Source organism: Callithrix jacchus, chromosome 7 (assembly GCF_049354715.1).
Source record: "Callithrix jacchus isolate 240 chromosome 7, calJac240_pri, whole genome shotgun sequence".
NCBI classification, from domain to species: Eukaryota; Metazoa; Chordata; class Mammalia; order Primates; family Cebidae; genus Callithrix; species Callithrix jacchus.
Genome location: NC_133508.1, coordinates 114,745,105 through 114,769,055, shown reverse-complemented (window position 1 = coordinate 114,769,055; position 23,951 = coordinate 114,745,105). Strand labels below are relative to the sequence as shown.

The 23,951-nt window shown below is 44.8% G+C and overlaps 1 protein-coding gene across 2 annotated transcripts in view; it reads right to left on the bottom strand.

Moving 5' to 3' along the window:
- Window positions 1–23,951, bottom strand: part of AK5 (adenylate kinase 5) — a 307,643-nt gene that overhangs the window by 18,469 nt on the left and 265,223 nt on the right. For both annotated transcript variants that reach the window (XM_002750991.6, XM_009001517.5), the window contains exons 11-13: window positions 20,078–20,241; window positions 16,910–17,026; window positions 3,934–4,125 (exon numbers count right to left, since the gene is read on the bottom strand). In XM_002750991.6, coding sequence (XP_002751037.1) covers window positions 3,934–4,125; window positions 16,910–17,026; window positions 20,078–20,241 — 473 coding nt within the window. The remainder of the gene's footprint in view (window positions 1–3,933; window positions 4,126–16,909; window positions 17,027–20,077; window positions 20,242–23,951) is intronic.

Below are 23,951 nucleotides of genomic sequence, written 5' to 3'. Positions count from 1 at the left end.
GGTGAGCAGCTCTTGTCTTGGGTCCAGTAAAACAACAGGGAGCAGGGGCGAACAGTGCAAAGAGCGTCACAGGAGCAGGACACAAACTGTTACTCAGAAAACTGAGAGAGATTAAGCTGATACAAGAGGACTGGGCAAAAACCCAGAGACCAGGCAACAGAACGGCCCAGCGACTTTCTCAGTCTCCAGTGGCAAACAATCCTATCCCCCGACTCCACCCCAGCTTCTCCTGCGGTCCCGCCTCTGTCGCCCTAGCTGCTGGCTTAGGGTACCTACAGACAAATCTCAGCTTCCTGGGCCAGCACACTGTCTCTATGCTAGGTGTGTAGCGAGGACTCTTCATCTTTGCAGCTGTGTGGGTAGAGGTGGCCCCGGGCAGAGGCAGTGGGACAAAGCAGCCTCCCTGAGGCTCTTTGGGAGTCCTGAAGGCTGAAGCCCTCACTGCTTTGCAGTCCAGGCTGGAGAGCTTTGACATATTTGTGCAGTGGATCATAACGTTACCTCACCATGGATCCAGCTGCCAGCATCTCCAAAATGCAGGGGAAATTGAAGAAATGAGCCAAAGGGGACTGTAAACCTCTTTTCCACTAGGCTCCTGTTCCTGGCCCAAAAGACTGAACCAACATGGAATCATCCATACTAAATGTAACAAACAACGTGGGTGTACACTGTAACAGATGGCTGAGTTTGGGTAGTTACAGCAGCTGAGCTTAAGTCAGTCGTAGGTGGCCAGCCTATTCACGTAAGGCTGTAACTAATTAACCTCTGTTTCTCACTGCTGTTTTCTAAACATAAATACTGCTTGACCATGTGGCTTATTCTTCAAACATTTTCTGGTCCTGAGGTCTGCCCAATTCTAGACTCATGAATGAAAGCCAATGAAGATCTTTAAATGTGTTGCAATCTGGTCTTTTTGACACCATTAACTTAGAAAGCTCTAAGGAAGATTCCAGAAATCAGGTTTGCCTGAGAACTCAACCCTGTACCCATGTGCAGTCATTTGTGAATTTGGGGAATTCAGGTTGTTATAATACAATAGAAAGCTAAGAGGGATTTTCCAACTCTAAAAGTGGTTAAATCCTGAATTACTTAGGAATTTTCCCATCTTTACAAATCTTAAAAGTTGAAGACCCTTCCTTCTTTCCCTCCTTCCTTCCCTCTCCCCCTCCCTCTCTCTCTCCCTCCTTCTCTCTCTCTTTCTTTCTTTCCTTCTTTCTCTTTCTTTCTTTCTTTCACAGGAACTCTCTGTCACCCAGGCTGGAGTGAAGTGGCATGATTTTGGCTCACTGCAATCTCCACCTCCTGGATTCAAGCAATTCTCCTGCCTCAGCCTCCGGAGTAGCTGGGATTGCAGGTGCGTGCCACCACACTGGCTAATCTTTGTATTTTTAGTAGAGATGGGGTTTCACCATATTGGTCAGGCTAGTCTTGAACTCCAGCCTCAAATGATAAGCCTGCCTTGGTCTCCCAAAGTGCTGGGATTACAGGCGTGAGCCACCATGCACAGATGGAAGAAATACCTTTTTATCTGGATAACTTCTGTGTATGTTCCAGGCTGCTCAAAAGGTAGAAATCACTAGACAATCTAATTTAGTAAATGCCTCTGCACCTTGAATTCTTGAGACACTACTCTTACATAATGCACTTTTTGTTTTATGTTTTTGAGTCTCTTTTTGTGGGGAGACAGTCTTGCTCTGTTGCCCAGGCTGGAGTGCAGAGGTACAATCATGGCAAATCGCAGGCTCGACCTTCCAGGCTCAAGCAGTCCTCCCATTTCAGCCTCCCAAGTAACTGAGGCCACAGGCACGCACCACTACGTCCAGCTAATTTTTGCTGTTTTTGGAGATATGGGGTCTCGAAATATTGTCTAGGCTGGTCTTGAAACTTTTAGACTCAAGTAATTTTCCTGTCTTGGCCTCCCAAAGAATTGGGATAACAGGTGTGAGCCACTGCACTTGGCCCTGCTTTTAAAGACTGAAGTCTTTCTTTTAAAAATGTGGCTCCAGAGGTTACATAAAGCACAACAAGCAAGTCTCATGTTGCACATCAAGTCCTATTAATTGGCAGTAGCTGCCTGGTGTGCTGTGTTCTCAGGCCACATCTGGGTACGGCAGGAAACAGCGCTGGGATATATCTACGATGGCTGCCATGGATGCGGAAGTTGGGGATGATGGCTCTCATGCCACATATTTGATACCCTGAGTTAAATGGAGAGGCATCTTTCAGACTTCTATACCAAGTGTTTCTTAGGAATCTGGAAAGCGGACGATTCATGGAGTTAGAAGATAAGAATCATTAGCGATGGTTTCCCTGAGGAATCAGTAAAGTGGCTTCCTCAGAGACAAGTTTGTTATCTATTGATGATGTCCTTGATCCTGTCAGCAGCAAGAGATCCCACTCTCCCCTCTCTGATTTGAGTCTCAGGATTTCATTCTCGCTTAAAAGCCCAGTCCGTCATCCTCATGGATTTGTTTCCAGCCTCTCAGTGGTCTCCTAGCCTTACCTTCTTGCATCCGTTTTCCATGGGGATGATGGAGTGAGCTTTCTAGATTGAAATCCTGCCCCTTTGGTAGTTCCCATCACTCACAGGGCAGTTATTTGCTCCTACATATGATCCATCTTGATCTAGTCCTTGCTTGCCTCTCCATCCCCATCTCTCGTTCCTCTTTTCCTTGGCACTTTGTGTCACAGTCACGTGGAGTTACGTGGTTTTCCCGATCTTCTCCACTTGGGGCTTCTCTGGTATGGCGTGTACCCCCACCCAGACACTCAGCTGAGTCCTCCTGATGCCACCTTCCTGGATCCTTTCCTTCCCCTTTCACTGGAGGAAAGGGCCCTCGTCACGTACTGTGTTTGCTTTGACCCTGTTGTGTGATCACTCATTTGTCTCTCTCTCCTACTGAAACCCTAAGTTCTGCAAGGACTCTAGAATCTTACTTATTTGCATCCAAACCACTAGTGCAATTGATGGACTACAGGTGCCTGATACATAGTTATGGGATGAGTGGGAGGATGAGGACTGGGCACTTTTCCCTAATTCATGAAATTGACAGTGACTCAGCAGAGAGCTTATGATCACTAAGTTGATAGACTTATTTCCTCACACTATCCTCATTGCTTTACTTAATGACCTGCTTTCCTGGCCCCCTATGCAGCTCCTTCTAAAAATATTAGTTATCACAAGAAATGGAGGCAAAGGGGCCAAGTGCCAATTGTGAATGATGTAAAATTCTAGAAATTCGAAGTCACCGATTCTTAGTTCTAGTGAACAATCTCATAGTCCAGAGTCACTGGCAGAACCTATGTCTCATCCATGCCTCCCTCCTCCCTGCCTTCTTCCCTTCCTCTCTCCCTCTCTTTTTTTGGAAAGAGTTGTTTTCAGCAACGATAAAGGCATCTGTGAATATTATATGACCAACATTTTATGGTCTATATGATGACAGATATTTAATTTTTATTGAGATAAAAGTGAAGAGTAAGGGATTCATATTTTGGTACAAATTCTTCTTGTTTTTTCTTTGAGACAGGGTCTTGCTCTGCTGCCCATGCTGGAGTGTAGTGGCACAGTCTCAGCTCACTACAGCCTCCACCTCTGGGGCTCAAGCAGTCCTCCCACCTCAGCCTCTTGAGTAGCTGGGATTATAGGCTAGTGCCACCATGCCCAGCTAATGTTTTGTAGAGATAGGGTCTCACTATATTGCTTAGGCTGGCCTTGAACTCCTGGGTTCAAGCAATATACCAGCCTTGACCTCCCAAAGTGTTGGGGTTCCAGGCGGGAGCCAGTGTGCTGGTCCTTTGGGCCCTCGTGCGACAGCTGCACAGAGTTCTAATTCTCAGATCCCTTAACTAAAATGTTCTCAACTTTTTCTTTTTCCTTGAAAAAAAGAAAAAGATAACTGGCTCATTTCAGAGGGGGAAAGGGAAGTGACTCGCCTTGTGTAGCTGTGTTTTTGTCTCGTAGTAGGCGATCACGGGGATGGACGCTCGGTAGTAGGCTTCCAGGCGCTTGGCGATGGTCTTGGCAGTGTCATCCGCATGCGGGCTGCTCTGGCTCTTTTGGAGAAGGCGGTTGGTCATGGTGTCTGCCGAGCAGTCCATGCAGATCACCAAGTGTGGGTCTCCAATCTGGGGGTGGGAGTAGAGCATGACATAGTCAGAAACCTCACTCTGCTTACGTTCTGCTAAGGCCCAGGGCCTCCGGTTTTTCCTTTCTTGGCTTTCTGGTTCCCCTCAAGGCCCCAGCATTATACTGTGGTGCAGGGGGCCTGGACTCCATGGCCCCCGCTCCAGGTCAGCTCCTTTCCACATGCTGCCTCAGGGCTGTCTCTTGCCCTCAGCGTTTAGGTCCCCTCACGCCATGCAGGGGTGTCTGCCACCCACTGCAGCGCTGTCTGTCTTCTGCACTGAGGAGAAAGGAGTATGCGTGTGCGAGGGGGTGTTTCCTCCACTGTGAAGCCTTCCCTGACCACCTGAGGCAGAGATCCCTCAAGCCACCAGGATCACCAGTGGCGCACTGTGGCTGTGCCGGTACTGTCAGCTGAGTGGAGCATAAAGGTTGAGCGCACAGGCTGAGTCAGGCTGCTTTGGTCAAAACCTGGTATCGTGACTTGTCTCCAAGATGGGCTTCATCAATTTGTTACTTTGCTTTACTTGTCAGCTACTTTCCCACTGAGACACAAAAACACCTGGAATCTGACCTATAACTGTTTGGACCAACAGACGGTAGCAGAAATGGTGCTCCATGCTTTTAGAGTCTAGGTTTCAAGAAATTTTGCAGTTTCTGTCTGGTTTTGTGGACCACTTGCTGTAGTGTGGAGTCAGCTGCCATCTAAGATGTCCAACTATCCTGAGACTGCCAGGCTGCGAGGAAGCCCAACTTAGCCTCGTGGAGAGGTCGTGTGGACAGAGATGCCCGACCAGACCCCAGCTGTTTCAGACATCCCAGCCCTGGCTGCAGACATGCATTTCACCCCCAGCCACTGTCTGACTGCAATTGCATAAGGAACCCCAAGTGAGAACCAGCCCGCTGAGCCCCTCAACCTCCAGAACCATGAGAGATAATAGCAAATTGTTCTTTACAGTTTTTATTTTATTATTATTTTTTTGAGATGAAGTCTTGCTCTGTTGCCAGGCTGGAGTGCAGTGGAAGGATCTTAGCTCGCTGCAACCTCTGCCTCCCGGGTTTAAACCATTCTCCTGCCTCAGCCTCTCGAGTAGTTGGGACTACAGGCACCCACCACCACATTCAGCTAATTTTTGTATTTTTAGTAGACACAGGGTTTCACACCATGTTAGCCAGAATGGTCTTGATCTCTTGACCTTGTTATCTGTCCACCTCGGCCTCCCAAAGTGCTGGGATTATAGGCGTGAGCCACCGCACCTAGCCTATTTTATTTTGTAAGAGGTGAGGTCTCACTCTAATACCCAGGCTGTGAGTGCTACTCACAGGCATAATTATAGTGCACTACGGTCTTGAACTCCTGGACTCAAGTGATCCGCTTGCCTCAGCCTCCAGAGCAGTTGGAACTACATGCACATCCCACTGTGCCAGGCTTCAATCTTGTTCTTTTCAACTGACTTCCTCATTAACTAGAAGCCTGACTTAGCTTCTCTGCCTCTCAGTTTTCTCATTCATACAATGAGGATGGTCACAGGATTGCTGTGAGGATGAAATAAAATTAAATAAGATAATGTATGTATGCTCCTTGGCATATGGCAAACATTCACTAACTATTCACTATTATGCTTATTTCCTCTATTAGGCTTAGGTTCTCCGTGTGCAGGGATTAAGAATTCTCGGCTCCCAGTCCCAAGTCTCACACATGGTAGGTGATGAAGAAATGTTTTAATGAATGAATGATGGTGGTAGGAGTCTCCCCATCTCCCTATCTTTCTCTTACATGTTCTTTTGTCTCTGGGACATGCTTACTTTGCCTCCTCCTCCAACCCTGGATCAAAGGAAATCATTACTCCCCCCGACCCTGCGGCATTCGAGCTGTGAGTAGATGAAGTCTTGCCACCACTGTAGAAAGTGTGTGGGGTGAGATGAGAACAAAGTTTAGTCAAGAAGAGGATGTTTAGGCAGCACAGAAAACTTACAGTATCGTGAGTTGCCAGACAATGTTGGTAGAACATTTATCTACCTCCTCTGAGGGGTGTACTTTAAGGAACAGAGTGGAAGCATTCTCCAAAATCTACAACAGTGCAATAAACCTCTGGAATAGGTCATGAGACTTTCTGTCTGTATTACATGGAAAGAAAAAAAAAGCATTTGTGCAGCAAGAAAGGTTGGGTGAGGGTTTAGGAGAAAATGACCCTTGTTCACCAGCAGAGGGCGAGCTTGGGAGGCGGCTTAATGTTCTCCCTGAAACAACTTCGGGTTAGGGCTGCAGGAGGCAGCCAGGTGATTTCTCCAGTTGTGGGGTCATTTTCAGGCCACTTGTGGGAACAGGAAAGATAATTCAGGGACACAGGTACAAACAGAGATTATGTGTCACTAAGCAGGAGCCGGCAGCAAATGACCTTTTAGACCAAAATACGCACGGGGCAGAGAGTAGCTTTTTCTTTCACACTGATTCCGAAACTGTGGCCCGTGGACCAGCACCATTTGGAAGCCTGTTAGAAATGCAGAATCTTCGGCACAACATGTGACCTGCTGAAGCAAAATCTGCATTTTGTGTGTGTGTGTGTGACTGAGTCTCTTGCTCTGTCTTTCAGGCTGGACTGCAGGTGCACCTCCACACCCGGCTAATTTTTGTATTTTTAGTAGAGACAGGGTTTCACCATAATGTCCAGGCTGGTCTTGAACTCCTAACCTCAAGTGATCTGCCCGCCTCATCCTCCCAAAGTACTGGGATTAGAGGGAGAGCCACCGCACCCAGCCCAGAGTCTTCATCTTAACAAGATCCCTAGGTGAGTCTACACATCAGTTTGAGAAGCTCCTCTGCCACATCATTTTCCTGTGCCAAAGCTAGGGAGTTCGACCTAACCTCTCTCTACTGGAATCAGCACTCTCTTCCTATATAAAAAGCTATTGAGCAGTTATTCTATTTGGAAGTGACCTGAACCGTTTGTTTTTAGTACCTAAAAGTTTTTAAAATCTTTAAATGAGATACCATTTAATTCTTTTCAAAATGCTTTGCTATGTTATCATTAGAAAGTCCTGTGGAGTAGCTGTCTGGCTCCCAGCTGTGCCCTGTTATCACCAGACTGTGGTTAGTCTTTAACATCAAGTGACGAGGTGAACAGAAAACTCTACCCTTGGCTGAATGAATCAGAGATTTGGGGATATTGCCCTGCCCCCAACGTGCCCTGCCTGCTGGCATCCTGGAGATCTGCCACCAGCATCATTGGATTCTCCAATGGCTTTTGGTGTTCAGGGGACCTTAGTTAGAGCACAAGTGCCCTTGGAAAGGCTGCTGAGATGCCATCAGCAACACTTCAGCAGCTGGCTGGGCTTCACTGTGCTAAGGGCTTTACAGACAGCCATCCCTTAAGCCTCTGGCACCCTTGCCGGGAAGTATGATTATCCCCACTTTAAGAATGAGGAAATGGAGGTCCTCACAGATTAACCTTCCCAAGGTCACTAGGGACTAGTAAGTGACAGGCCTGAAGCAGCTGCATGTAACCCCAAAGCCTGGTGACCTCACCCCGATGGAGAGAGCCAGTGCCTTCAGAATGCGGCTTGGGTAAGAAGCTGGGTGGGCCAAATGGAGCCCTGCCACAGGAAGGGGAGCAATTGGGATGGGGTGCCCACTCATTTTATTTTTCAGAAGTTGCCTCTGCTGCTTCTTGGGATCTAGTGGGACCACGCTCATCCTTGCACCCCTCCGGGCATGAGAGAAGCCCACCAGCCTGAGGACATCAGCATCATGGACTGTGATCATGGTTTCACCTTGGTGGAGGAGGAGGAGAAGTTTGCCCTCCTGCCCTCTGACTCAACCCTAACCTTAGTTTTCTTCTGATTAAGTCAGAATGGGGGTTAGGCCACGTTCTGTGGGCAGGAGCTCTCCATGCCATCCAGGAACTCTCTTTGTTGTGAATGACATCTAATTCTTGGTGTGTGCCTTAGTTTTCTCTTTTAAAAATGAGGATAATGAGAGTGTTTGACTCACAGGAATACTGTGAGGGTTAAATGAGTTGGTGCATGTGAAGTCCCTGACCCTCTTCAAACACTACACAAACGTGAGCTAATGTTATTTAAGGTGGGTGTGGCCACATCATCATCCTTTTGACCTGTGAAGTCTCCCATTGGTCAGGTTTAGGTCTAGAAAGAGTCAGCGGTTTCACACAGACTTGTGTCCTAAGTCACAGGCTCCTTCATGTCTACCAGAGTCTCCCTGCACTGGCAGGAAAGGGCCCTGGCTGAAAAGAAAGTGGCGTGCTTATTTCTCATTTGCTCTCACCTCGAGGTATGTCCCTGTGGGGGAAGGAACCTCACTACAGAAGGAATATCTGGCTCATGCCAGCATTCCTGAACACACAACCCTAATGATAATAATACTGCTCAATTGAAGGATGCCTTTTTCCCCTGCCCCCACCACCATCACACAGCTCTAAGTTCTGCAGTGAACCAGAAATCAGGAGAGGAGAAATATCTCCAGTGGAAAATCCTATGTGGCCTCCAGAGCTTCCCACAATTCTGAACAACTAGAATACACCAACTGGACATTCCCTTGGCCAGACTCAAAATTCCTGTGCGTGTGCATGCATGCATGCATGCATGTGTGTATACGTGTGTTAAGAGCTCATTCTGAAGATTAGAATACTTAGAAACCCTGGTTCTGTTGATGAAGTGTCATGAGATAGTTGAGAGTCATGAGGCAGAGGGATCACTGTGAAGCCATCATTCACACATCCACAAGACTTATGTGCATATCCTGGCTAAAGGCAGAATTTCAGCTAAGAGTCTTTTGGGAGGGAAAAGCCAAGAGCAAACCCATGCATTCTACTTCTGTTAATATGTGTTTAATTTGTCTGGTGTTCAGTAAGAGATTGGCTTAATATAGGAAAGCATTTTGATTTGGAGTCAGGCTAAGCACAGAGCCCTTCTCGAGATGGTAAGAATCTATAAAATGGGGGTAGTAACACCTACTAAGTAGGACTGTAAAAATTAATCAAAAGACATGTGTAAAGCAATCACTGAGATAGGTATTTCCAACCAATGTTTTACAGAAGAGGAGATGGAGATCTACAAAGTTAGCTGACTTGCTTACCGCCCAAAGCCAGGCTCCAAATACAGGTCTGTTCACACCAGAGTCACTCTAACCTCTCAGCTGGAGTGGAGAATAGGGATAGTGATCAGAAATCCTGACTCCTCCCTCACATTCCTTCTGCCCCATTGCACACATCTACATACATACAGCATACATGCACACACGCACATACACACAGCCTTCCTTCGCCCAGTAAATCATACTGCAGATTGAAGGCACAGGTTGTCATTCAATAGGGATAAAACCAGTCTGAGGAACAGAAGATAGGAAGGTAAAAGAGAAACTACACATAGACTTACCCTTAAGCTGTGGACATTAGTTTGCATTTGATTTTTAGCGATGTCATATCCAGTGGCCAAGGAAATCCTCAAAGGACCTTGCATCTTAGAGAACTCAGCTACAGGTATGCAAAAGCGTCAGCCTAACTAACTGAAACTTTAAAGGCAACAGATGGTCCAATGCATCAGGCATGTCAATTTTGGTGACACGGAAAGGCTGGTGAGATTTCTGTGGGCTGCTTAAAACCTCTCCCAGGCTTGAGTGGACTTCAAACATAGTTGCAGGCCTCATGCCCATAAGGGAAACACTGCTTTCAACCAAGCTGATTACTCTGAATCTCTGGGGAAAATCAGATGTCTACATTTGTCTTTGTCAAATTTCAAATTAATTTCTTGCCTGTAATTCGGAGGGGAGCTACAAATGAAGAGCCCTGCAGGGCATTAATGAGTCAACAGTAGCTCATTCTGTCTTTGTAGCATCTTTGTTCATCTGGTCAAGGTTTTTTTTTTTGAGACAGAGTCTCACTCTGTTGCCCAGGCTGGAATACAGTGGTGCAATCTCAGCTCACTGCAACATCAGCCTCCTGGGTTCAAGTAATTCTACTGGCTCAGCCTCCTAAGTAGCTGGGATTACAGGCATGTGCCACCATGCCCGGCTAATTTTGTATTTTTAGTAGAAACAGGGTTTCACCATTTTGGTCTGGCTAGTCTCAAATTCCTGACCTCAGGTAATCTGCCTGCCTTGGTCTTCCAAAGTGTTGGGATTACAGGTGTGAGCTACCATGCCCGGCCATCTGGTCAGGCCATCCACATTCTGGAGGACTGGATGTGTTCTCTTGCACACCCGCTTAATTGATACTAGAATCTTCTTAAGTTACTGTACCCAGGGACAAATCACTATCACTCTTAGTCTCTGTAAGTTCCTCCTAGTAGTATGTAAGAAACGATCTTTGAAGATGTCGCTTAAGGGTTGTATGTTCAGTAATGAAATGGGTTACCTGTGTGTTGTTTGAAATGGCATCATGAATTTCAGCACTGGGTGAAACTGTCCAGTCACCATGTGGATGCCTTTCTTGTTCCTTAGTTCTAGTTAGGCTTCTTCTCTGCCACATTCTAAAACCTGTCTGAACAGGGACCACAGTGGGAGAGGAAGTTTTTGCTTTACTTTAGGGAAGATCACATGGCTCATTTGAATTCATACTTACCCAAAGGCCAGAGGACAGACCAATGCGCTGCATAGAGCTCTGGGTTCGTCCTAACTGGGTTTTAAACAAAGGAGGAAGCTGTGATGATGCAGGAATTTTAGAGGCTTATATGAGGTGTGATTAACAAATGAGTGATGCTAAACTGACAGTATTTTATAAACTTTTATAGCTTAGAAGACATTTATGTATGTTATATCATCTGATGTTTACAAAACCCTTTAAATAGATGTTAACAGGTATTATGATCTCCATAATATATTGTGCTATAGCTGGCCTAGAGTTAGAACCTGAGCAATGCCATTTTATAAGACAAAGCTGTTTTTCAGAAATAAGTTGTAACGGCTGCCCCATTCTCCTCACAAGAACTGCTGGCCTTGGCTTCTGTAAATAAAACTGCTAGTTTGCTCTGCAAAGTGCTCACTATGTACAGCTGCCTACCTTTTCTTATCAGTAACTGCCAGAATTGCTGGCCTTTGCTTACCAGTAATGACCAGAATAAGCAGCCCAAGCTAATTCCATCCTGGCCCCTGCAAGTTGTAATAAGTAACTAAGATCTGTGGATTCCACTACTGCCCAGACAATGTGTAAACTAATGCTTATCTTGACTTCTGTAAACCACTTAGGTAAGAATCGAAGTGACAACAAGTCCCCTAGCCCTTGGAATGTCCGGAGACCTGCTCCTTCCTCTCTGCCCGGGAGGTGATTTACGGAATCCCCTGGCCCTCAGAATGTCTGAATCCCTTCATCCCCACCCCCAGAGGTGGTTTATGGGTATAAAAGACTCTTGCACCCTTCCTTCGGGGCCACGGGTTGGAGAGACGTGAGTCCTCCGTGGTCACCGGCAATAAAGACCCTGCAATTTGGCATACTTTTGTCTTAGTGTTAATTTTATAATCTCGCATTTCAATACTTCAATATGAGAGGTGAAAACCTAGGTTTTCTGACTCCAGAGTACATGAGTGATATGCTTTAATGATGCCACCTTGGGAAGCTCCAGGGCTGTCATTGCTCAAAATGGTGTGGAACCCCACAGGCCTAAGTTCTGGGGTTTGCCTTCAGACTCAATTTTAAAATCCCCCAAAGAAGAATAAGAATCATAATTTAATTTTGTTGTTGCTGACTGAGACAGAGAGTGCGCCCCCTTATTTATTTAGTATACATCTTGTCCTTGACATTTGATGGTCTCAAAAAAATATTCTACCACCTCTCAGAGCAATAATAATAATAATAAAAGACTTCTATTCCCATCACTTCCAAACAAGTGCAGGACCTGTCTTGACTTTCCTGGAGGCTCTCTCAGAGCTCTTCTGACCTTAAGTTCAAGGGCAATGTAAGTGTGAAAAGCCTGAACCTCAGTAAAGACCCTGCAGGCAGTTATTACACATCTGCAATTGTATTCTAGTGGCATGCTTACACAACTGCCAGTCCTCATAGACAGGAAGCTTCTCAACGGCTGGACCACACTGTCCTCTCTCTGTATCCCTTCTAACTCCCCAGCCCTGCACAGGCCTTGATTTTGAGGTGGTGTGAGAAAAATATTCCCGTTCCTCAGTTACTCAGAATGCATCCCCAGGGACTTATTCACAGCTTAGACCTTGGCTAGAGGATTAGAATAAACAAAATCTAAAACAATCCATGGAAGGCTTAATATTGCTAAGATGCTGATATTACCCAAAATAATCTAAGATTTAATATAATGTCTATCAAAATCCCAATGTGGTTTTTTTTGGGGCAGGAATAGAAATATCATTCTAAAACCATACAGAATCTCAAGAGGCCCTGAATTGCCAAAACAGTCATCAAAAAGAACAGCAAAGTTGGAGGTCTCACATTTTCTGATTTCAAAACTTATGACTAAGCTACAGTAATCAAAAGAATGTGGTACAGACATAAAGACAGATATATAGATCAATAGAATAGACAGCCCAGAAATAAACCCTCACATATATATGGTCAAATGATTTTTCACAAGGATGCTAACATGGTCTGGAATTTTTCCCCTCGAAATCTCACGTTGAAATGTGACCTCCAGTGTTGGAGGTGAGCCAGTTGAAGATGTTTGGATCATGGGGGCAGGTCGCTTGTGAATGGCTTGGTGCTGTCCTCATGGTAATGACTGAGTTCTCAATCTATGAGTTCACAGAAGATGTGATTAAAAGAGTCGGGGCCTCTGGTGTCTCTCTCTCAACATGTGGTACACTGGCTTCTCCTTCACCTTCTGCTGTGAGTGGAAGCTTCCTGAGGCCTCACCAGGAGCAGATGCCAATGTTATGCTTCCTGTACAGGCTGCAGAACCATGAGCCAAAAATCACCTCTTTTCTTCATTAAGTACCCAGCCTCAGGTATTCCTCACAGCAATGCAAATGGACTAACATAGATGTCAAGATCATTCTGAGGGGGAGAATAGTCTTTCAACAAATGGCATTGGGAAAACTAGATATCCATAGGCAAAAGAATGAAATCTGACTCTTATCTGACATCATCTACAAAATATTATCTCAAAATGGATCAAGGCTTGGTGTGGTAGCTCATGCCTGTAATCCAAGCACTTTGGGAGGCCAAGGTGGGGCAGATCACATGAGGCTGGGAGTTCAAGACAAGCCTGGCCAACATGGTGAAACCTAGTCTCTACTAAAAGTACAAAAAAAAAAAAAAAAATTAGCCAGGTGCGGTGGCATGCGCTTGTAGTCCCAGCTATTCAGGAGGCTGAGGCATAAGAATTGCTTGAACCTAGGAGGTAGAAGTTGCAGTGAACTGAGATTGCACCCCTGCACTGCAGCCTGGGTAACAGAGCGAGCCTCTGTCTCAAACAAACAAACAAAATGGATCAAAATACCTTATATAAGAGCTAAAACGACAAAAGTTTTAGAAGAAAATATAGAGGGAAGGCTTCATGACATTGGATTAGGCAATAACTTCTTATACAGGACAAAGAGCACAGATGACAAAAGTGAAAACAGATAAACTGGACTACACCAAAATGAAAAGCTTTTGTTCATCAAATAACTTCTTATACAGGACAAAGAGCACAGGCGACAAAAGTGAAAACAGATAAACTGGACTACACCAAAATGAAAAGCTTTTGTTCATCAAATAACTTCTTATACAGGACAAAGAGCACAGGCGACAAAAGTGAAAACAGATAAACTGGACTACACCAAAATGAAAAGCTTTTGTTCATCAAATAACTTCTTATACAGGACAAAGAGCACAGGCGACAAAAGTGAAAACAGATAAACTGGACTACACCAAAATGAAAAGCTTTTGTTCATCAAATAACTTCTTATACAGGACAAAGAGCACAGGCGACAAAAGTGAAAACAGATAAACTGGACTACACCAAAATGAAAAGCTTTTGTGCATCAAAGGACACAATCAAAAGAGAGAAAAGACAACCTAGCAAATGAAAGAAAATATCTGCAAGTCATATATCTCATAAGGAGTTAGTATCTAAAATATACAGAGAACTCCTACAACTCAACAACAAAAAGAAAACAACTTCATTTAAAAATGGGTAAAGGACTCAAATAGACACTTCTCCAGAGAAGATATACAACTGGCCAAAAATCATATGAAAAGATGCTCAATGTCACTAATCAGTAAAGAACTGCTAATCAAAACCACAAGAAGAAACCACCTCACACCATTTAGGATGGCTACTATCAAAAACCCCATAAAATAACAAGTGTTGGTGAGAAGAAATTGAAATCCTCATGCATCGTCGGTAGGAATGTAAAATGGTGTGGCCACTATGTCTGACAGTAGGTATATATATATATATGTAGTATGGTGGCTCCTCAAAAAATTAAAAATAGAATTACCATATGATCTAGCAATTCTACTTTTGAGTATATGCCCAAAGCAGGAACTTGAACAGACACTGTACACCCATAGTCACGTCAACATTATTCACAATAGCCGGAAAGTGAAAGCAACCCCAGTCTCTATCCATAGGTGAATGAATAAAAATAATGTGGCATACACATACAATGGAATGTTATTTGACCTGGAAACAAAAGGAAATTCTGACACATGCTACAACATGAACGAAGCTTGAGGACATTTTATTAAGTGAAATAAAAGGTACCTAGAATAGTGAAATTAACAGAGACAGAAAGAAAAATGGTGCCTATCAGGGGCTGGGGAAAGGAGGGAGAGAGTGGAGTTTCAGGCAATTGTGGTGGCTCGCACCCGTAATCCCAGAACTTTGGGAGGCTGAGGTGAAAGGATCACCTAAGCCCAGGAGTTCAAGACCAGCCCTGGTAACAGAGTGAGACCCCCATGTCTAAAAAAAAAAAATCAAAAAATTTAGCTGGGTGTGGTGGTACAGCCTCCCAGCTACTCAGGAGGCTGAGGTGGGAGGATTGCTTGAGCTTGTGAGGTCAAGGCCGCAGTGAGCTATGACTGCACCACTACACTCCAGCCAGGGCAACAGGACAAAACCTTGTCTCCCAAAATAAAGATAAATAAAGTAATAAGTAAATAAAGCGTAGAGTTTCAGTTTAGCAAGATAAAAAGACTTCTCAAGATGGATGGTGGTGACGGCCTCACAACAATATGAATGTATTCAACATCACTGAACTGTAAACTTAAAAACGGTTAAGATGACAAATTTTGTTATGTCTGTTTTACCAAAGCTATTTAAAAAGTAGAACAACGCTCCCAATTCCATTTTGTAAAAAACGAGTTGATTTATATTGAGATTTGTGCTCTTGAAGTGGTTTGTTTCATGGGAAAAAGCTCGTTAGAATTTGGGCATGTGCGTGTCCCCCATTAAGAACTGCCTGAAACTTCTTCGGTCATGGGACTCTGCTCCACAAATCCGCCTCTCCCTGCCTAGCCCCACCTTGCTGATGGAAGCTCTGGAGCCAAGGGACAGCCAGTGTGGGTCCAGGGTCCACTCATGCCAACCAGACCTAGAAAAGTTTTCTTTGACTCTGGTTTCATGTAGGAAGTATAGGGGAAGATGAGCAACTGACCTTTCAGTATTTCAATACTGTCTAAGGAAGATGCATGACACAGGCTCAGAAGGAGGTCAAAGCCCTCCGGAGACACCCAAGTATAATTCACCTCAATCAATGTTACTAGACGTGGATGGCGATGGGCCCCACAAAATCTTAGTTCTGCCAGCAGTTGACACTTATCAGTAAGTTGTCACCAACTGTGTGGCCATGGGCAAGTCATCAATCCTCTCTGGGCTTCACTCATAACCTTTAACATGAAGACAACACTTCCCCTATCTATCTAAAATGTTATTAAAAAAAATCAAAATGAAAAATATATATGAAAAATGTTTCAAAACTAGTCTAAAGGAATACCTCTATAAATATGAATTTCTTGTAGGTTCTCAAAGTCAGTCTAACAAATGGGGTCAGTTGTACCCTTCTCGCCTGGACTTGTAAAATTCCAGTTACTCTCTATAAAGTGTGGGCACAGGATTTGGCCCAGAGTGGGTTCAATTCATGGAAGCCACAATGGTTTTTACTTACTGCTGCTCCCCTGTGAGTGGCCCTGACCCACCCTCCTCACTAGGAGAGGGTGGGCTGGGAGATGGGATGATGAGAGGATAGCGGGAGGGTGGTGTGTGGTTCTGATTCCACCTGTCCAGCACCCATTCCCCCTTCTTGTAAGGGCAGCACTACTTTTCCTGGAGGTAATTTTCCTTTCCTGTATAGTTCAGGTGTGGTGCCTGTGCTCCCTCCTCCTTTCCCATCCTTCCCTGGTCCTCCAAGATGGGCCAGCCAGCATATTCCCTCCCCTTCCCTCTTGGCCACAGTGATTGGTTCAGTGATGACAGGGCTGTGACCAAATCCAGGATAGGAAAACACAACTCTGGGTCTTTTGCTGGACCCACTGGGAAACAAACACTTCTGTGAGGTCACTTAGATGGTAGAATGTAAGCCTTAAGCCTTGATCGGGAGGAAAATGAGGTCAACACAAGAGAATTTGAGAGAGAGAGAGTCAGACAATTGATGGTCACATTTGGATATCTGGAGTCAAGCAAATCTAAGCCACTACTGGGTGTTTTAGTTACTTAAGTCAATAAATCTACTCCTCCTTTGTAAATTTCTAGTTTGAGTCAAGTTTCTGCCACTTGTAAAGGAAAGTTTTCATTAATGTAATTGGGAAATAAATAGACTTTGAATTTTCCCCCAACCTCAATGATGTCCCCTATTTCTCTTCTGGAAGGATCCTCATAACAACCACTCACCCTGCGTCCAAACTCTTCTCCTTGCTTCACCTCCCGAGGATAGCCGTCAATCAGGAAGCCCCTGGTGTCCCCGAGGCTGGCCAGCATGGCCTCCTTCAGGAGCTCTAGAACGATGCCCTGGAGTAAAGCAAGAGTGGTCAGGACCTGAGCTCTTCCACAGAACACTAGAAGTACCCCAAGTCTCCTGCACTCATCCACTGAGGGAGAGAGGAATGTTCTGATAAGGTTAGCAGCAGATAGCAATAGACCAGATTTCATTTCATACTTCCACCCCAACTCTATATTTTAATATCTATTAAATTGGCAGGTATTTAAAATCAGTTCTGCATCATGGTTTAATTGTTAGTGTTTTTCTTCTTACTGATATATTCTTACTGGTTATCTGTCTTAAAATATTGGCATCTTAGATTAGATGAGATAAGGTAGCTGTATTTTATATGGTAGCACTCCATGAATTCGGCATAATGGCAATTTAAAACTTGACAAAACATGGTATAAAAAGTATTTTACTGGCTGGGTGCAGTGGCTCATGCCTGTAATCCTAGCACTTTGAGAGGCCGAGTTGGGTGGATCACCTGAGGTCAGGAGTTTAAAACCAGCCTGGCCAACGTGGCAAAACCCTCTCTACTAAAAATACAAAACTTAGCTAGCCATTGTGGGCGCCTGTAATCCCAGCTACTCGGGAGGCTGAGGCAGGAGAATCCCTCAAACTCAGGAAGTGGAGGTTGCAGTGAGCTGCACGGCACTGCACTCCAGCCTGTGCAATCAGTGAGACTCTGTCTCAAAAAAAAAAAAAAAATGTATTTTACTGTTAATTTTGTTCCAGTATATATTTTATAAAATTTGACATATACTGACTTAAAAGACTTTTGGTAGATGTAAAATAGCATTTTCAAGCAACATAACTCTCTTTGTTGAAAATTTGTATTTAACAAGTGCTTATGGAAAATGAAGTGAGAGAAATACACCAGAGTCAGGAAATTGGTAGAGGAAAAATGCGATCATCTGCCAGCAGACGAATTCCTTGCTCGTGGGCGCTCTGGCTTTTGGCAGGGGCTTTAGGGAATGTGGCCATTCCAAGTGTGGTCAGCATCTATCCCTAGAAAATCGTGAATAAAGTCCTCATGAAGTTTATATTCTAATGAAGAAGATAGGCAGTAGATGAACAAATAAATACATAATAAAAAGTCAGCTGCAGATAACTGACAGGTACAAAATTAGAGCAGGACAAAGAGATACACAATGCTCGAGTTGTTACTTCCTATAGGGTGGTCAGGGAAGGCATCTGATAAAGTGTAACAGTGAAGCGGAGATCTGGATGAAGTAAAGGAGCAAACTATGTGACTGTGTGAAGGGAGGGCACTCAAGCTGCAGACACAGCAAGTGCAAAGGCCCTGAGGCAGGAACAGTCTGACTTGTGGGAGGAACAAGGAAGCGGGTGGGAGTAAGCAAGGTGAGAGTGGTGGGAAATGACAGTGGAGAGGGAGCTGGAGGCCGGAACTGAGAAAGGACTCTGTATGCCATCCTAAGTACAGTGGGCAGCCCCTGGAAGGTTTTGAGGAAGGGAATAACACACTTCGATAAATGTTTTAAAGAAATCATTCTGGCTGTGTCAGAGGTGTTGGAAACAGAGCAACTCCATCTTGAATAAAGGCTGGGTAAAATAAGGCTGAGACCTACTGGGCTGCATTCTCAGAAGGTTAAGGCATTTTCTTTTCTTTTCTTTTTTTTTTTTTCAGACAGAGTCTTGCACTGTTGCCTAGGCTGGAGTGCAGTGGCACGATCTTGGCTCACTGCAATCTCTGCCTTCTGAGTTAAAACGATTCTCCTACCTCAGCCTCCCAAGTAGCTGGGATTACAGGCACCCACCACCACCCCCAGCTAATTTTTTTGTATTTTTAGTAGAGATAGGGTTTCACCATGTGGGCCAAGCTGGTCTTGAACTCCTGACCTCAGCTGATTTGCCTGCCTTATCCTCCCAAAGTGCTGGGATTATAGGCATGAACCACTGTGCCCAGCAGCTGAAGGCATTTTAAGTCACAGGATGAGATAGAAGGTCCACACAAGATACAGGTCCTAAGGACCTTGCTGATAAAACAGGTTGCAGTAAAGAAACTGGCTAAAACTCACCAAAACCAAGATGGCGACAAGAGTGACCTCTGGTTGTCCTCACTGCTACACTCCCACCAGTGCCATGACAGTTTACAAATGCCATGGCAACACTGGGGCAGCATGAATAATCCACCCCTTGTTTAGTATATCATCAAGAAATAACCATAAAAATGGGCAACCAGCAGCCCTCGGGATGCTCTGTCTTTAGAGTAGCCATTCTTTTATTCCTCTACTTTCTTAATAAACTTGCTTTCACTTTACTCTACAACTCGTCCTGAGTTCTTTCTTGCACAGGATCCAAGAACCCTCTCTTGGGGTCTGAATTGAGACTGCTTTCTGGTAACAGCTGCTGTGAAAAGAGGAGACTGTAGGGAGAAGAGTGGGCTCTGGGAGGCCAGCTAGGTGGCAATTGTAATGGTCTGTTTTCCCTTCCCGAGGACCATTCTGTTGTCCAGGCAGGAAGAGTGCAGCTGGTTAGAGAGGAATCAGACAGCTCTGTTGTGAACAGAGACTGTATCATACAGCCCTAATTACAGAGCCTAGCATGTGACCCACTGTGGCAGAGACGAATATTTCTTGATATCCCTGCCATCCAGCTCCTCAGAGATGGATGGTGACTTAAGAAGAAAAAAGATAGAAAAAAAGATATTCTGAAATGACACAAGAAGATAGCAGATTTCAAGGTCATGTCATCGTACTTCTCAGAACTAGACCAAAGCATTACTTAATATTTTCTGGGAGTTTCTAATTCTAGGCTCTGCTACACCGTACTCACTTCCATTTTGAAGCTTTTTCAATTCTAAAGTGGGATGAATCTGGGGGGAAAATGTGAAATTAGGTCAACATTCGAGGGGCTGGTAGAGCAACAAGATGGAAGGACCCTGGGCCAGCCAGACCTGGTTGGGCGGAAGGGCTCTCCACTGTAGACCTGCCTGCATCTGGATTGCTACAAAGGAGGAAGTAAAATACAACTATTGTTTCTTTGAGGTGTTTAGTTCCAGCAGCTCAGACTCATTACAGGAAAGGCAGTAGTGTGGAGCAGGTTTTGTTGCTTACTGAGGGCACCAGGTCTCCATGTTCCATAATATCTCTGATCAATTTGCTTCTTTCAGATTCTGATGCCAGTTCCTTACGCAGGAGCTCGCCAGTTGAGAGATGTGTAAATCCATATTTTTCCACCAGCTTTTCACATTGTGTGCCTTTGCCAGAGCCAGGACCACCTTGAAAAGAAGTCATATATCAGACATGCATTCCAAGCCTGGTGCCTCATTTTTAATGGTAGTCACCATGGTGAGCAAGCCTCAGTGTTTCAGCCACCAAGGATGTCTTGGGAGCCTGGGATTTACTATACCAGGGGCTGCAAGTGGAGAAAGGGATACAGCCCTTGCTGTTAAAGAACTTAGGCTATCCATGAAGTGGGAGGGGGGAGTGTCACAGACAAACAAGTGGTCTACTTTTCAAAGACCACTTGAAACTCATGGTCACGAGCAGTTAGTGAAGAGGAGTGCAGCCTATGATCGGGGCACAGAGGAGGGGCACTCGGCTCTGTTTTGGTAGAGATGCAAAGTCAGAGAAGTTTCTTTGGAGAGCCAAAGCTGCTCATGTGCAAAGCACTGGCCACAATTCCTGATACTTAGTGAATGCTCAACAAATGCTAGCTTTTCATTTAAAAAAGAAGGTGTTTTTATTTTCAGCAATCACAAACTTCCAAAGGAGTTGTGAGGACAAACAACTTTCAGAAACACTTGGGAATAAGTTGCTCATTGGATGCCTCTTTACTCCAGAACCTTTTATGTCATTTCCTACAAACACGGAAACAAGCACATCCTCCTTCATAATGACATCCTTGGACTCCTGAAAATTTCAATTGAATTGTCCCAATTGACTCAATAAATAATGTCCGCTGAAGTTAATGGGTCAAGTTCAGGATCACACATTGCCTTTAGTTGTCAAGTCCTTCTGCTCTCCTTCAGTGTGGAAGAGCTCCTGTGGGTTTCCTTGACACATTTGAAGATTATGAACAGGTATTTTGCAGAATGTCCTTCAATGTTTTTTCCCTAGCTATTATCAATTCTGAGTATCTGCCATAGTCCTTTCATGAACAGTACGGCTTTGACGCTTTCCCTTGCCCTCCAGGTTCAATCAGTTAAGTCACAGGATTTTACATCTGAACATAATAATAATAGATTATCTTTGTCAAGTGCTTATTGTACCAACCCCCTGTTCTAAGCGTTTTAGGTGGTGTATAAGGTTATATAAAATAACCTTAAGAGGCATGTACTGTTATTATTCCCATTTTACAGATGAGGAAGCAGAAGCACAGAGAAGTTAACTCCAGTGTCTAAGCTGCACAGTTAGTTAGCAAGCGGCAAGCCTAGGATTTGGAGCCTGAGCTCTGACTCTCAGAAGTGTTCCCTTTTCTCCTCCCCACTGTGGCCACATTGACCTGGCCAGAGTTCAGGTCCTGATCCTCTCCGCCTGGTGTACGGCAATCACTTCACCTCCGTATGTCAGAATGGGAGGGGCTTTGGAGCCTTGCAGACCTGCTAGCAGAATGATGTGCCCGGAAAGCAGGGCACTCCCACCTCCAAAACACTCAATAGCCTCCTATGCCCCCAGAGTAAAGTTCAAATTCCCTACAGTGGCATCCCATCCAGAATCTAGACCTACTTTACCTCTCCAGCATCTTTCCCCTGCTATTTCTTCTTCTCCTTTTTTTTTTTTTTGAAATGGACTATTGCTCTATCACCTGGGCTGGTGTGCAGCGGTGTGATCTCAGCTCACTCCAACCTTCACCCCCCAGGTTCAAGTGATTCTCCTGCCTCAGCCTCCCAAATAGCTGGGATTACAGGTGTGCACCACCATGCGTGGCTAATTTTTATAGTTTTTGATAGAGATAGGGTTTCACCATGTTGGCCAGGCTAGTCTCAAACTCCTGGCCTCAGGTGATCTACCCACCTCAGCCTCCCAAAGTGCTGGGATTACAGGCATGAGCGACTGTGCTGGGCCCCTCACCCCCATTTCTTACTCGCCCCCAGCACTGTCTTGTCCAAGTAACACAGTTTTTTCAACAAGACAGACTTTTCTGTGCTTTTGTTCTTCTTGGTCCTCAGCTTGAAAGGCCCCTCCTTCCTCTTTTCTTTTTCTTCCCAAGCTTTATTGAGATATCATTGATAAAACTATAAATTTAAGTGTACAACGTGATGATTTGATATAGACTGTGAAATGATTTCCACAATCAAGTAATTAACCTTCACCTCACACAGTTACTCTTTTTTTGTGCTGAAGACATTTCACATCTATTCTCCTAATTTCAAGTATATAATACAGTGTTGTGAGCTGTACCGTCATGCTATACGTGAGGTCTCCAGAGCCACATCTCCCCACCTCCTGCACCTCCCCAACCCCTGGCAACCACCATTCTTACTACCTGCTTCCACAAATTTGACTTTTTAAGATTCCACATATATGTGAGATCATGCAGTATTTGTCTTTTTTGCTTGGCTTATTTCACTCAGCATAATGTCTTCCAATATGTTATCACAAATAGCAGGATTTCTATCTTTTTACGGCTGGAAAATATTCTATATTCCAGCACATTTTCTTTACCCATTCATCTCTTTCCTTCCTTCCTTCACTCATTCATCTCCTTCCCTTCCTTCCTTCCTTATTTCCCTCCTTCCTTCCTTTCTTTTCTCTCTTTCTCTCTGCAGTGGCACAATCACAGCTCTCACAGCTCACTCCATCCTTGAACTCCAAACTCCTGGGCTGAAGCAATCCTCTTGCAGGTGCACACCACTACACCTAGCTAAATTTTAAAATTTTCTGGTAGAGACAGGGTCTCTCTTACCATGTTGCCCAGGCTGGTCTTGAACTCCTGGCCTCAAGAAATCCTCCCACCTCAACCTGCCAAACTTCTGGGATTATAGGCCTGAGCCACTGTGCCTGCCCACATTCATCCTCTTTTCTAACCATCAAGGTCTTTCTCGTTCCTTAGGCACAAATCACATGCTTTCCTCTGTTGGAGCCAATGCTGTGAACAGCGCCTGGATGCTCCCTTCGTGTCTGCCTCTCGGGCTCCAATTCCCTCACTGGTTGTCAGACCAGAAGGCCTCTCTGGGTGCCCTGAGCACCTCACACAGTACCTTGCACATTGTGAGTACACCATAAATGCCTGACAGAGTTTTCCTGTTGAAAGGAAATATTTACCATCAGCATCCAAGCATGATTGAGATTTTAACAAGGTCAGAAGGATTGACAACTCATTCTGCAATGTTTCTGGTTTGCCTTTCTTTATATATAAAACTCCTTTCTTTGTGCAGTTGGCAACTTCCCTCTTAAGGGAGAACATTAGTTGCTGACCCTTTTTAATACGAGGGCCTCTCATCCCTCTTTTTTGCCTTGCCAGAAAATCCAGGAAAGGTCTGAGTCTTCTATCGTCTGCTCATCTATAAAGCTGCTCTGAGCCAAATGCGGAGGAGGTCAGACCCCTCACAGTATTGTCAGGGATGGGCTGGATATAATAGGAAAACAGCAACTATAGAGGCTCCCCAAAATAATGCAGACCACTTAATGGAGTCGCCAGTTGCCAGCTAATGCTATGTTTACCGTAAGTACTGTGACTCCTTGTCTCCTAGTATAATTGGAATGGAGAGTGTGGGAACGAGGAGGCCACTCTGGAGAAGTGCTTCCAGGTAAATGACTAAGGGGAGCAAATGGCTGAGCTCCTGGAGAGGCCATCAGGGCTTCTGTGGCCAGCTTTACCTGGAAATGCTTTTCCTGGAATGGCTGGGAGCCCTCCATGTGGAAAAGATATTTTCAGACTTGGCTTACAAGGCAAAAAATGCCATGTTCCAATTATTTTCTTCCTCCAGCATTCTGCTAATACAACTATTACAGTTTTTGTTCTGCTAAAATGTTATTTAATAAA